The sequence below is a fragment of the Peromyscus maniculatus genome, chromosome 14 (genome assembly GCF_049852395.1).
Source record: "Peromyscus maniculatus bairdii isolate BWxNUB_F1_BW_parent chromosome 14, HU_Pman_BW_mat_3.1, whole genome shotgun sequence".
Taxonomy (NCBI): Eukaryota; Metazoa; Chordata; class Mammalia; order Rodentia; family Cricetidae; genus Peromyscus; species Peromyscus maniculatus.
In genome coordinates, this window is record NC_134865.1 from 75,345,011 (window position 1) to 75,359,383 (window position 14,373).

General features: G+C 48.5%; 1 protein-coding gene across 1 annotated transcript; it reads left to right on the forward strand.

Moving 5' to 3' along the window:
* The first annotated feature begins 385 nt into the window (after nt 1-385).
* On the forward strand, nt 386-8,533 carry Serpina4 (serpin family A member 4). Its single transcript, XM_006990924.4, has 5 exons — nt 386-572; nt 3,506-4,191; nt 5,495-5,768; nt 7,370-7,529; nt 8,122-8,533. Exons 2-5 carry the CDS (start codon nt 3,522-3,524, stop codon nt 8,314-8,316), a joined length of 1,299 nt encoding a protein of 432 aa, XP_006990986.1. The 5' UTR covers nt 386-572; nt 3,506-3,521; the 3' UTR covers nt 8,317-8,533.
* Nucleotides 8,534-14,373: the final 5,840 nt, after the last annotated feature.

A 14,373-nucleotide genomic window follows, 5' to 3' on the forward strand; every position in this document is an offset into this window, starting at 1 on the left:
CATATAACATCTCAGGGGGTCCAGTCTCACAAACTACAGTGGGGCTGGAACCGGGAGGCCCTGGGCAGTCTCTCACGCTCAATTGATGGCGTCTGACCTATGAGAACTGGCTCTCTCCAGGGACACATGCCCACCATTCCTCACAGTGACACTGAGAATGTTCTCATGTGGCTCATGATGTTCGCTGCCCATGTTCTAGTGTGATCCTTTATTTTTGAGGTGGGAGTCAGCCAGCTGAAGCCCGGAAAAGGTGGGTTTATAATTCATGAAGCACATGGAAGGCCAGGTGAAGACCAGATTCTCTCAAGGTCTTTCCTAGGAAAACCTCTACTCATTGCGCAAACCCAAAGAGACAAACTAGATTCCCCTGGGAGGGTAGAGGGGTGTTGTCCTAGAGGAGACTGGCTCACTTCCGGTGAGGAATCTGTGTTGTACCCATCGTCCTCTTCATTAATCATTAGTTGATTTGGAGGCAGCGGGTTGGGAGCAGAGGACTTTTTCTTCCTGAGTGCCCCAAGCCACTCTGCAGCTCAGATAGCCACCCCAGGCCACTCCAGGACGGATTGTGTCTCGTGAGTAACCCAGGGATAAGGGGAACAATGTCAAAAGAGGGTGACTTGCCATCCTGGTTTGCCCCAGACCAAAAGCTCTACCTAGGTCACTGGACTTCAGAGCTAAAGCCAGGGCAGTCTGGGGCCAGCTGGACAGCTGGTCACCCTCCCTACGTGCTAGAAATGCCGAGGCTGGATGGAAACCCTGGTGTGCCTGTGTCCAGGGCCCCTGCTCCCCTGCTAGGCTGCTGGTACTCAAGCCCCTAAAATTTCCACACAGCTAACTCAGGGCAAGTATCAGCCAAATCTTGGTCTTCCGAAGCTCCCAGGGCAGGTGCTGTTGACATACTGGAGGGCATTCTGGGTAATTCACTTAAAGCCACAGAAAAGTACATGGTCCTAGCGCTGGGATTCAGGAAGCTATGTAGGGAAGGGAGAGTCTAGGAAGCCAGATGTGTTATTGAATCCTCCCTCCCAGGATGAAAAGCCAGGTAGAGAGAGCTACTGTTGCGGTTGTGTCCAAGGTCAGCGAAGTACAGTTCAAGTGTCAAGTGTGGCGCACTCTCCAAGGGAAGAATGCAAGATGTAGAATACCAAGATGAAAGTTATGATTTGAAAATTGAAGTTACATATAACTGTAAAAATGATCATTGAGCCATGTCGCTGAGTGTGGTGACCCCAGACTGTAATCCCTGCTACTCAGGACTCTGCCCTAGACAACTTAGTGAGATAGCATCTCAAAACAAAACAGGAGGAAGTCAGGCGGGTCTTTTACTACCCCCCCCCCCCCCCCCCCCCCGTGTTCCCACGCTGTGCTAACAAATGTACCGTGGAGGGGAGGGGGGCTGGGGAGATGTCTCAAAAGTCAAGATCACTCTGCTCTTGCCATGGGACCTGGGTTCTGTCCCTAGCACCCACGTCAGACAGCCCACCTGTAACTCTAGTTCTGGGTGATTCAGCACCCTTTTGTCTCTTACGTGCACACAAGCTCACGTGAAAAAATGGCTAGGGATACTAGACCTAAAACGTAATGGTATGACATTTGCCTAGGGTACATGAAGCCCAAAGGTCAATTCCTAGTACAAGAGAAGAAAAAACAGGTAGACAGTGCTTTGTGACACTCTAAGGTTATTTGAACTCCAGACCACAGAGCCCACACCTAGAGTTTTGCCAAAAATGCTTGCCTTGCCCGCTGTTGCTTCCCAGTGTCCAGGGCAGAGTGAATCACGGCTGAAGAGACTGGGTTGCAAAGCCATGGAGGACACTATCTGGCCCTTTGTGAGAAGTTTCGCAACCCTAGTCTGAGGGAGAAACATGGAGGCAAAAACAAGGATTCTTGTGTGTAGGAGATAAGTGGTCCAAAGAGAAACTCTCAGGACATGCTGTGGGAAGTGTGTATGTGGGGGAGAGGGTGGGGGAGGGGGCAGAAGGCCAGAGAGATGAGCAGGGTGGTCAGAGGGCTTTTAGCTAAGAACCTAACAGTGGTAGGACCATTGGGTGGAACAAGGGTAGATTCAGTGTAGAAAACGGAATCGCCTGTTGGGGGCAGGTCAAGTCCATTGTAAGAAGGGAATCGGTCTCGCCATTGTAACTATAGGCAAAGTCACTGACATTGCTTTCCTCTTCCGGATGGGACATGAGAGGAAGACAGCCGTTCCTATCTCCACCTGGGAGAGAAGCACAGGAAGTGAAGGACAGTGGCCTGTAGACTGGCAGCACAGGGACAGTGGCAAAGGTGGTGCTCACACCTCCACTGTCCTCTCCCAGGATGACTGAGATAGTCCCCGGGAAAGAGCAGGGTAGAGGAGGCAGTGCCTGGCCGAGAGGAAGTCTAGCTCCCGCTGGGTTTGCAAGTCGGGGTTGGAGCCTTCCTTTCCTCCTGAATCTAGGCAAGCTCACAGAGGTGGCAAATAAAATGAGATGGGCATTAAAAAATAAAGGACAAATACTATAGAATGGTATTAGTATAGAACATACTCATTCATAGGGACAGACAGATTAGACGTTATCTCAAGATGGAGAAGAAAGGAATATAGAGCAATGATTTCCTAAGTACAGAATCTCTGTTTTGTGTGATGGAAAAGCCCCACAAATGAACAGTGGTATCAGGACATAATATCATGAATGTACTAAATCAATACAATTAATGTAATTAATGAATATCACAAATATAATTATTGAATGAATACTTCGAATGTAATCAATGAATACCACAAATGTAATTAATATTATGAGTGTAAGTAATGAATATCATGAGTGTAATAAATAAATAAATAAATAAATAAATAAATAAATGAAATGAGATGGGGGCATAGGCGTGTGACCTGTGAATCTAAAGCTGTGGCACCAAATGGTAGTGTTGCCACCCCACACATGGTGGGTACTGGCATTCACTTGCCTTCCACTGACAGTACTGAGCACAAGCCTCTATCCCATAAACATAGAGAAAAAGGCGAGCAGAGGGGTTTTATTAGAAAATAGCAGGAGTGGTTGGGCTAGCTCCTGAACACTCTGGAGACATTTAGGCATCTTCTTATTGGAAAGACCTGTTGTCGCATGTAGAAGGAATCATATATTGTGTGTTCAAAGATGCCTCGCAGGAAAATCTTTGGATTTTGATTTGGAAAATCACAGAATTGAGCTTCCGTGTGAGGTTAATTCTAGGTCAGTAAAAGAGGGAATGGACAGCTCTGACTAGCTTAAACCACTCCCTTGATGGTTTCCAAAGGAGAAATTAGCAAACAAAGAGCAATTTAAATGGATATTTACATGTACAAGTGATGTAATGTCATCTACAGGACCATCCCCCACAAGCATAGGTGTTATCCCCTAAAACTCCCTACCTAAAGATTGACTCTCCCCACCCCTGAGGCCAAGGCTGCCACAGTTAGCTCAGCAGGGGTCCTGTCTGTTGCTGGAATGTCTGTGGGGGTGGGGTGTCATTTTCTCTGCAGATCTGAGAGCTCCGGTATGCATTGCACTCACCGCCTGCCCCTTCTTCTGGCTGGACTCCTGCTGCTTTCTCACAGCCAGCTAGTCCAAGCATCCCAGGACACATCCAACCAAACCTATACAGAGTTCTCACCCAACCAAACCTATACAGAGTTCTCACAGTCGAACATCTCCAGCTACCAGATTGCCTCCGGCAATGCCAACTTTGCCTTCCGCCTCTACCACCTGATAGCATCCCAAAACACTAGACAGAACATTTTCTTCTCCCCGCTCAGCATCTCCTTCGCCTTGGCCATGCTGTCCACGGGGGCTGGTGGGGACACCCAGACTCAGATCCTTGAAGGCCTGGGCTTTAACCTCACGAAGCTGTCACTGCCCGAAATCCATGAGGGCTTCAGGTTGGTGCAGCATAGGCTAAGTCATCCCTCCACCTCCACCGAGCCGAGCATCAAGGTAGGCAATGTGCTGATCCTGAGCCAGGACCTGCAGCTCCTCTCCGACTTTGTCAGTGCCACCAAAGCCTCCTACGACAGCAAGGTCTTACTCAGTAACTTCAGAGACACGGAGGCTACGACCCGGCTCATCAACAACTACGTCAAGGAGAAAACTCATGGAAAGATCAGGGATTTGGTCAGTGGCCTGAGCCCTAATGAAAGGATGGTTCTGGTGAATTACATCTTCTTCCAAGGTGAGCTTTCAAGGTGCCAGCATACGCTCCTGCTCGGAGATGGGTGAGGGTGGGATGCAGCACCCAGGGACCTCCAGCTCTTTCCATGGTCTCATCTTCGTGTGGAGACCTCCAGAGCTCAATGGAGCTCAGTCCACTTTTCTTTCTTCCTTTCTTTCTTTCTTCCTTCCTTCCTTCCTTCCTTCCTTCCTTCCTTCCTTCCTTCCTTCCTTCCTTCCTTCCTTCCTTCCTCTCTCTCTCTCTCTCTCTCTCTCTCTCTCTCTCTCTCTCTCTCTCTTTCTTTCTTTCTTTCTTTCTTTCTTTCTTTCTTTCTTTCTTTCTTTCTTTCTTTGTCCATGTGTCCCTACAGTTGGTTGTGAGCCACCATGTGGGTGCTGGGAATTGAACTCAGGACCTCTGGAAGAGCAGTCAGTGCTCTTAACCTCTGAGCCACAAACTCAGCTTTTCGTGTTTATTTTGAAAGGAGGAGTGCATGCATGCCACAGCACACACGTGGAAGTCAGAGAACATCTCACAGGAGTTGGTTCTCTCCTTTCATCATGTGTGTCCTAAGATCACACTCAAGTCATGAGACTTGGTGGTTGTACCTCTACCCCATAAGCGATCTCCATGGCTCCAAATCTCAAATTCCCAGACAATAACCCAGGCAAATTAGCCATCACGCCTGTGTGTCACAGTGACATAACTGACCACTCAAAAACAACTTCCTTTTAAAGATTCATTTTTTTGGATTTTTGTTGTTGTTGCTGCTGCTGTTGTTTGCTTGTTTAGTTGTATGTCTGTCTGTGGGTTTGTGCATGTAAGTATAGATGCTGGCCATAGCCAGAGGCATCAGATCACTTGGAGCTGGAGTTACATCTGGTTGTGAGCCACCAAGTAGGTGCTGGGAGTCAAACTCTAGTCCTCTGGAAAAGCAGCAGGTGCTCTTAAGTGCTGTTCCATCTCTCTAGTTCAGTGGTTCTCAACCCTCCTAATGCTGCGACCCTTTAATACAATTCCTCATGTGGTGACCCCCAACCATACAATTATTTTTGTTGCTACTTTATAACTGTAATTTTGTTACTATTACGAATCATCATGTAAATATTTTTGGACGTAGGAGTTTGCCAAGGAGGTCGTGACCCATAGGCTGAGAATCATTCTCCTAGATTATTCTCAGTTGAATCAAGCTGCTGATTGAGATCAACCATTCCTCCTAGATGGCTTGAATGGAGCACAGTAACAATGAGGAAGGGGCTTCAGTGGCTGCAGGTGGCCCCCCCTGAAGGAAGAGTCGGCTACTCTGTCTCCCTTATGTCCTCAGGTCTGTGGAAGAAACCCTTTCCATCCTCAGAAGGCTTTGTCGCTGACTTCTACGTAGATGAGAACACTGTCGTGAAGGTGCCCATGATGCTGCAAGATGATCAGCAACACTGGTATCTTGATGACAGATATGTGCCCTGCACGGTGCTGCGGATGGATTACAAAAATGATGCTGTGGCCTTTTTCATCCTTCCTCAAAAGGGCAAGATGAAGGAGGTGGAGCAGATGCTATCTCCAGACATGCTAACAAGGTGGAACCGCTTGCTTCAGAAGAGGTAATCAGGGTGCCACATGGTGTTCAAGCTACAGGGCCACTTGCAAATGGGCCCGTCTCATGAAACTCAGTCACTGGAGTGACCACTACTCTGTGAAGCCATTGCCCTGTCTTCGAGACTCTCCTTGGATCTTAGACAGCAGATTCTCCCATCATGCTTAGTACAGGGTCCCACTCTCATCGGAGAAAACCACTTTAGAGTTAGGGGTCTTGAGTTCTTTTCATTGCACAGGCCTTGGGTAGAGAGGCTTTGCCTCTGAGGGTCAATTTTTGTGCAGTGAATATGAGAACCGCTGCCTAAGCTGATGAAGAAGGGTTAAGAAAATTCTATCCACTCACCCAATTCCATACACAGAGAGAAAGAGAGAGGGGAGGGAGAGAAACTACTGTGCCCCTCCTGCCCCTTCAGGTACCTTTACAGAAAGGTTTTGTTGCATTTCCCCTGCTTCTCCACTTCAAATCCTTATGCATTTGGATGAGATTTTGTCTGACCTGGGCTTCCAGGACCAGTTCACCCAGCACTCTCACAGAGGTGCTTCTGGTAGCCAAACTCAGGTGAAGCGAAGACAATCCTTTCCTTCTGAGGAAGGTTCAGATCGGCTGCGGCCACGGCTGCGCCAAGCAAGGCAGCTAGCTCTTCCTCACACTGAAGATCTGACTGGAAGTGTTTCTAATCATGGAGAAAAAAAAAGAGCAGCCAGAGGCTTCATTCAGACGGGAGTTCACATCCGCTGAGACAGAATCAACCGTAGTCAGTCCACAGCAGAGGGGACCCAAATGGGGGCCTCCGAAGAGGCAAAGGCAGTCTGCCACATGAAGTGGCTGGCACCTGTCTTTCAGGGTACCTGTACACCCCCATAATGTAGCTTCTAGGGAAGATGAGTGTCCAAAGGCAATAACTACTCCCCAATAAACTACAGTCCACTCAGGAATGCTCAGAGGAAAATCAGTCGTCCCCTGAGGAGGAGCCCCTTAATTGGTTGTCCAATACCAAGTGGTCAGCCCCGAAATCATATACACACAATTAACACTAAGTGGAGGAGTTAGAGAAAGGGAAAAGGTGAGGTGAAATGGTGTAATTATATTTCAATAAAAAATCATTCCCCTAGATAGCTAAGTAGACATCTGGGGCCTGTCGCCACTAGAAGCACCTAGCTGAGGTGTTGCCTGCCTCATGGATGCTTCTGGAAGCCACACTCAAGTGGAATAGAGTCACTTTCTTCTGGAGAAGGCTCAGACAAACCAGGGCCCAGCTGCTTCAGGAAGTTAATGTCTTGAGCTGGAGAGATGGCTCAGACAATAGAGAACCTGAGTCTGAATCCCAGAACTCACAGTTTTAAAGAGCCAGGTGTGGTGGCAGGTGCTTGTAGTCCTGGGAGACAGGTGGGTCCCTGGGGTTTGAGCACCAGCCAGCCTAACTCACTGGTGAGTTCCTGTGCCTGCCACACATGTGCACATGCAGCACACACACACACACACACACACACACACACACACACACACAGAGAGAGAGAGAGAGAGAGAGAGAGAGAGAGAGAGAGAGAGAGAGAGAGAGAGAGAGAGAGAGAATCTAACATGGCGCCTCCTTGTGTGATTCTTCAGGTACTTTTACAGAAAGGTCTCACTGCAGTTTCCCAAATTCTCCATTTCAAATTCCTACGCACTGGATGAGATTTTGCCCTACCTGGGCTTCCAGGACCTGTTCACCCATCATGCTGACTTCTCTCATATCAACCAAGATGAGAAATTGCAGTTATCCAAAGTAAGTAATAAAGGGTCACTGACCCTATAGACCTCTGTGGGAGACTTCTGCCCCCTGAGAAGGAGGTGGGCAATGGGCATGGTCTCTGGGAGCCTGAGTGTGCTCAGCCTTCCAAAGGTATGAGCATCTATTCCGCGGCACACGAGCTGCTGGACACAGTCTCAGAGTGGAGATGATATGACAATGGCCAGCCCATGCCCTCAGACGCCTCTGAGTCAGGCCAAGGGTCTGGTGCTTGGGTATGTCAGAGCCACAAAGAACGAGGACCCCACTATAGGAACAGCAAAGGGAGGAGGCTGAAGCCTGTATCTGTGTGTTCTTATAGGAGATCCAGAGATGAATTATTTTAAACGTGGGGAGTAGACATATTAAGGGGTACACCCTAGGAGAGGAGTCTGAATTTCTGTCTTGCTCCTCACCTTGGGATATTGCCTGATCTTTGCTTTAATTATCCTTGTCTCTAAATTAGCTATAACGCCACGGACCTCCTAGGAGGTGACATACATACATAGGGACACCGAGGGGCTCAGGAGTGACAACTGTCACTGCTGTGCATTTGGAGAGGCTGTGAAGCCTGTGTTTTCTCTCTTAGGTTTTCCATAAGGCTGTCCTGGAGGTGAATGAAGTTGGCACGGAGGCTGCAGCATCCACTGCTATCTCGGTCATGTTTTTCTCTAAGCCCAAGAAACGTGTCCTTGTATTCAACCAGCCATTCTTTGCAGTGATCTATTCCACCAGCACCCAGAACATCCTCTTCATGGGGAAGGTGTTTAACCCCACAGCATAGCTGTCCCAGGACTAGCGGGTCTGTTACCAGCATGAGGATGTGGCTGTCCCGGGAGGGCTGGGTATGAATAGCTCTGCAACCATGACTGAGGGCAGGGAAGGGTCCCTGACTCCAGAGAGGAGCCAATGATACAGGAAGGGGTAGGGCAAGATGGGCTGGAAAGTGAGAGGCCCTCTTAGGAGGGTAACACTGATTAAACCAAATGACAGCTCCGAGACCCCGGTGTGTGTGTATGGTGCCTCACATGTGACAGACACTTACATCTCCTTTGCCTGTCCCTCCAGGCCTTACCCTGTTAGCAAACCTGGTCCCAGACATGGAGTATGAGGTGCTCAAGTCCCATATGGCTGCCCAGGTACATAGAGAAGGGAAGTCAGTTGGCTGAGTGGAGTTAGTGTTGTTTTGTTTCCCCAGAAGAGGGACTGAAAATGCTTTGGTAAGAGCACTCTCAACAGAAGCAGCATGTGCTGCTTGGACACTGGCCTGGGATCTCTGTTATCTTTGCCCCACGGTGATCACGCCTACCAGAAGCAGCTTGAGGAAGGATGGATTTATGCTGGCGTGTTGTTTCAGAGGGCTTCTGTCCATGGCGGCAGGGAAGGCCTGGCCACAATCTCAGTTCATGGTGGTGGGGGAGGGGGTGGAGGAAGAAGGTTGTTCCTATCATGGTGGACCAGAAAGCCGACAGTGAAGCCAGAACCAAGGGTCGGTTTTCAAAAGCTCACCCTCAGAGACCCACCTCAACAAACAAGCCCCAATGGTTAGACATTCCACAGCCTCCTAAAACAGTACCACCAGCTGGGGGATATGTTCAAAACATAGTCTGTGGGGATGTTTCCGATTCTTACCATTTATCCAGTGAGGAAGGCTCGGAGGGACGTGCTGCCTATGGTCTGAGATATGACTAGTGCCCCTCACAGCATAGACAGCTGTGGCCAGCAGCATGCTGCAGCAACATGAGCCCGGAGCCAGGAGCAGCATTGTTTATATATTGGCCATGCTGCTGATGTGGTCTGAGACTTCAAGAAAGTGCCCTCCCTTCTTGGGGCTCAATTTCTCCACCTGAGTAATATGTTATGCTGCTCTCCCCTCGATCTGGCTCAGATCATTTCAGAAGCAGAGTGAGTTCTCCAGCGCGGGACGCTTCTAGCATCCGGGAGTACAAAACCCTACCCGTGGAGGAGGTAGGCTGGCAGGAACTGGTTCTGTCTGCAGCAAACCTCTGGTTTCCAGCAGATGCCTTCTCTAGGCCACACCCTGGGGGCTGACAGGGGCGGGTGTGACTAGCACCAGGCTGAGAGTCAACATGGCCTCTCTGATGTCAACGTGGAGCTCCAGGACACTGAGAGCCTAGAACAGTGCAGCCAAGAGGGACCCTTACCCGTTCTTTTCTTGATCCAGGTCACTCTCTGCTTTTATGTTCAGGGCGAGAACTCCCATAATGCTTTGCCATCAGCTGATCACACTTTATCTACAAGCTAGGTGGCTCATTTTACTCCCACTTATTGCACATTCAGTGTTATAAACGGTGGGTTCTGATTTTACTTCTCTGGACCTCAGTACCCTCACCTGTGAGATGGGACAAGGAAAGCTGCCTCCGCCTCCTGGAATCACACTACCTATATGTGGGAGACCTTAAAATGGGGCTACGCATACACCGGCCCTGTTACTCTTTCCATGAGCCCCACATCCAGATACCCAGTGCTGCTCTGAGCTTCCGTTTGTCCCCACCCACCCAGGCCAGTTCCCCTTATGCATCCCAGGTCATTCTCTTTTGGACATACTTGTTATTCAGACATAGATATGAAATCCCAATGGGGTGTGGTTCTAAACTTGAGGACATTTTTTTTTTTGGCCCTTCTCTTTCTATTATCAGTTCTTTTCCTGATTGAGCTTCCAGAAGGTTCTAGATCAGTTCTCAGCTCCACACCCCTCCCCTTCCTCTCTGTAGGTCAAACTGAGGTAGAACCTCTCTTCTCAGTTTGTTCAGGGTGGAAAACTGGGGCTGGTACCCTGTGGCCAACTCAAGGAATTTTCCAGACTTCAAGATTTGGAGGCCACTGACCACACCCACTCTGAGGGACTTCATGGTGTCCAGAGCACCTAGAGATAGTTCTGAAAATTCAGTCTGTGTCTGGAGATCAGGACCAAAGTTCCCTGACCTTTGTCTGTGGCGTACAAGAAACACCATATCCCAAAGACAGAGTAGTCACTGGTGACCCAGAAGAGCCCCCTCCAGCTGGCCCCCATTCAAAGTCAGGGTACATTAGAAACTATGTGACATAGTCATGGCCCCGGCAAAGTCACAAGCCCAGGAACAGGCTGGTTGCCAGGAAGCCAAGACAGAGAGCTTCCTCCACTCACAACAGAAAATATTGCCAAGGGAAGTGGTGAAGGCAGGACCAAGGAGGCTGTCCTCCACTCAGACCTCTAAAACACAGCTTTGAATAGGACCCCAGTCAGCATCAGGAGAACACTGACAGAGGAGGGACCCATAGGGGGCCATTGCTGAGAGGGATAGTTCTGGGGCTCGATTCTCCTCCACCAGGTTATATTCACAAGCACATATAAGTGCTCATAACTCAAGAGGCCCTGCAGATCACAGAAGACTGCATGGCTGAGCTCAGGACAAGCTGGGTTCTGGTTTTCAATATCTCTGTAAGAGGTAAAGTTAGGCCCAGGCTGGCGTATGGTCCTCTCAACCCTACAGACACAGGTGGGTGAGTGAATAGAAGAAGGCAAGCTGCAGGCAGTCTAGGTTTATACAGGGCAACCACCCTGGCAGAGTGACGTGTGAATGTGTGAGACCCTGGTGTGATGAAGGGGAGAAGCTGAAAGTACCTTACCCTCAAGTCAAGGAGACTGAGGCCTCCTTATGCTGACAGTGTGCTCCTTCCTTTCTCACTCTAAAACATTCAGTTGTAACTCCAGTCGTTAGAAGGTCTTATTAATAACAACAAACCCACGGTCAGGTATTGGGGTGAATGCTGAAAGATCAGAGAAACAGAACAGGCCACAGTTTCCTCATCTCGCCAACTCCTCAGCTGGTCTTGTTTCCTCAGACTAGAAGTCTCTGAGTCTTCATCCAAATAGATCTCAACTGAATAGATCTTGCTGCTAAAAGCCTAAAAGCATAACCAGGCTCTAGTTCCTGGTCCTCACGCCTTATACCTTTCTGCTTTCTTCCATCACTTCCTGGGATTAAAGGTGTGTGTCACCATGCCTGGATATTTCCAGAGTGGCTTTGAACTCATAGAGATCCAGGTGGATCTCTGCCTCCCAAGTGATAGGATTAAAGGTGTGTGTACCACCATTTTCTGGCCTCTATATCTATCTAGTGGCTGTTCTGTTCTCTGACCCCAGATAAGTTTATTAGGGTGCACAATATATTGGGGAACACAGTATCACTACAGTCTGTGGCTCCCTGTTGAATACAAGTTCAAAGTCCTCTATTAATAGTCAAGGCCTCTGTGATCTGATACTAACTGTTTCCCCTGTGCCGTGTGTCATGTGCTATTAATCACAGGTCTTTTTCGCTGCCCACTTCTGCTACGGCTTCTCATCTGCAGGCCTCTCTCTTGCAGGCGCTTATCTGAGAACCCACACACCACCAAGGTTGTTCATAAGCCTCCTCAAGCCAGACTGCCATCCTGTCATCATTCATGGCTAGCCTGAGCATCACTTTGTCTCCCACCTTATCCTAGTGCCCATCAAATGGGACATCGTAGAGACAGGACCTTGTTATCCCCAAATTTCCAAAGCTCCCCTAGCCTTAGGTAGTCTATATAGCATAGGCCCAGCCAGAAAAATGAATGAATGGATGAATGAAAGAAAGAAAGAAAGAAAGAAAGAAAGAAAGAAAGAAAGAAAGAAAGAAAGAAAGAAAGAAAAGGTAATGGATGGAAGTTTTCTGAGTTATGTTTGCATCATCTTTGGCCTAGGATCAAACAAATATTGAATTCAGTTGCTCAGGTTTCAAAATATTCTTTGCTTTGAAGCATTGAAAAAAAAGTTAAGTAAATCCTTAAAGACTCCATGCAAGATATTCTAGCCAGCTACTGTATCTTGTTACATTCAGGAGGCCCAAAGCCTGAGCTCTGGCCATGGTGATGTATACTTAGAACACCAGCACTAGGAAGGCAGGAACAGGTGGATCACTGGAACTTGCCAATCAGCCAGCCTAGCTTACTTGGTGAGCTCCTAGCCAAAGAGACACCCTGTCTCAAAAGTGCAGAGTATATGGCTCCTGAACCATGTCCTCTGCTACACACACACACACACACACACACACACACACACACACACACACACACATACACACACGGGAGGAACCATGTTGGATTAGAGAATCACCATGGTCCAGTATGACCTTGTTTTGACTAATTCCATCTTCAGCAAGGACCCTATTAGTAAATGAGGTTACTGATGCCCTTGGGGTTGATACATCAAAATTTGACCTAGAAGAAGGAATAATTCAGACTTGAAGTCATGGAGAGGAACAGGGAAGCATTCTGAAGGCATGTGGGGGCTTGCTGGGCTGATATCTATTAAGATAATTTTCTCTTTCATACCTATCCCACATTTGGATCTACCAGCACTACCTTGTGCAAGCAGCTACAAGCCTCCAGCATGGGGACCTTGGAAATATCACAAGGCCTGAGCCAGCACTCTGCTCCATCTTGGAAAGAGTCAGCGAGTAAACCCTAATTTCAAGAGAGAAAAAGTCAATCCCACAAGTCCCCCAGAAGTCCCGGGTATACCACTGTTCTGAGCCAAGAGCACTGGCCTTTAAGTCACTGGCCTTTAAGACACTGAGGTCCTAATCGGATGCCTGACCTAGAACATTCCCTTCTGCCTCCTGGGCCTCAGTTGGGTTCTTAGGATACACAAGATGGACACAATGACCCCTGTATCTCTGCCACTGCCAGACCTCCTCTTTGTAGTCATTATCAGACTTCTGGGTTTGTCATGTGGCAAGCACACGGGCCCGAGAGAAGTGGGTCAAAGCCCTTTCCCCCCTGAAATTGGCTACAGAAAATGAAGGAGTCGAGCCTGGAAAAGGGCTGATGTTCTGCTGTTCCTTGCCTTTGCAATGTCAGTCTACGGCAGCCTGGCACTCTTACCTCCCGAGTGCCCTCCAAGCCAGGCAATGGTGATGGAAGTGGGTTTGGAAAACAGTGACAGGGGACCTGATGAGAACCTGCGTCCTGGGCCATGTTGCCTGTTGTCTGGAAGCCTTCTAGGACAAGGCAGTGCAGCCTGGGGCAGTGACTTGGACCAGCAGGTTGTTCTTCAGTGACAGGGTTCTGAGAGGACCAGGGGATCGGAAGACAGAAGACAGAGAGGATGAGGTAGCTTGGGATCAAGAGGTCTTGCACACGCTCTGTCCTATGCCAAGAAAACATCTTAAGAAGTACAGCTTCTTATATGCTATTTCCAGGGAAGAAAGAGCCAGAGCCAGCAGAAACTATCATGTGATGGGACTAAGTCAGAGAGGAGCTAGTCAAACAATGTTGCGAAAGGGGAACAGGATTATCTCAAGAACATTAAGATTCAGCACACAGCAGCCTTGAGACTGATAACCCCCTCCTCAGGGGAAAAGGCCAAGTCCCTAGAACAGAAACTTTAACTCTTCTGAGGCCCCAGGTCTGAACCCCAGACTGGTCTTGACAAGTCCACAACTGAGCAAGGATGCAAAACATTGTTCCTTTTGTCCTTTCATCAGGTCTATGAGCATCTCTATCTTGGTTTGAAACTTTAAGGACTATGCCCTTAGTTGGGGGGAGGGGAGGAGTCCCAAGACTGAGGGGTGGGGAGATCTCACCCTCAGGAATAGGCAGTAGGTAGGGAAGCATAGACTCTTGGTTAGTAGGAATGCTTATCTGGAGTCCCCCTGACCTGCCACAGGTAGATCCAAGTCATGACTCCCTGACACTGACAAGAATTTTTGAAGTTTTCAAGAGAGATTAAAAAAAAAAAAAAAAAAAAAAAAGTAGTTATGTAAACATTACCCTTGTCCGTAATCTGCACTGAAATTCTCTTTGTGGAAAAGGCAGT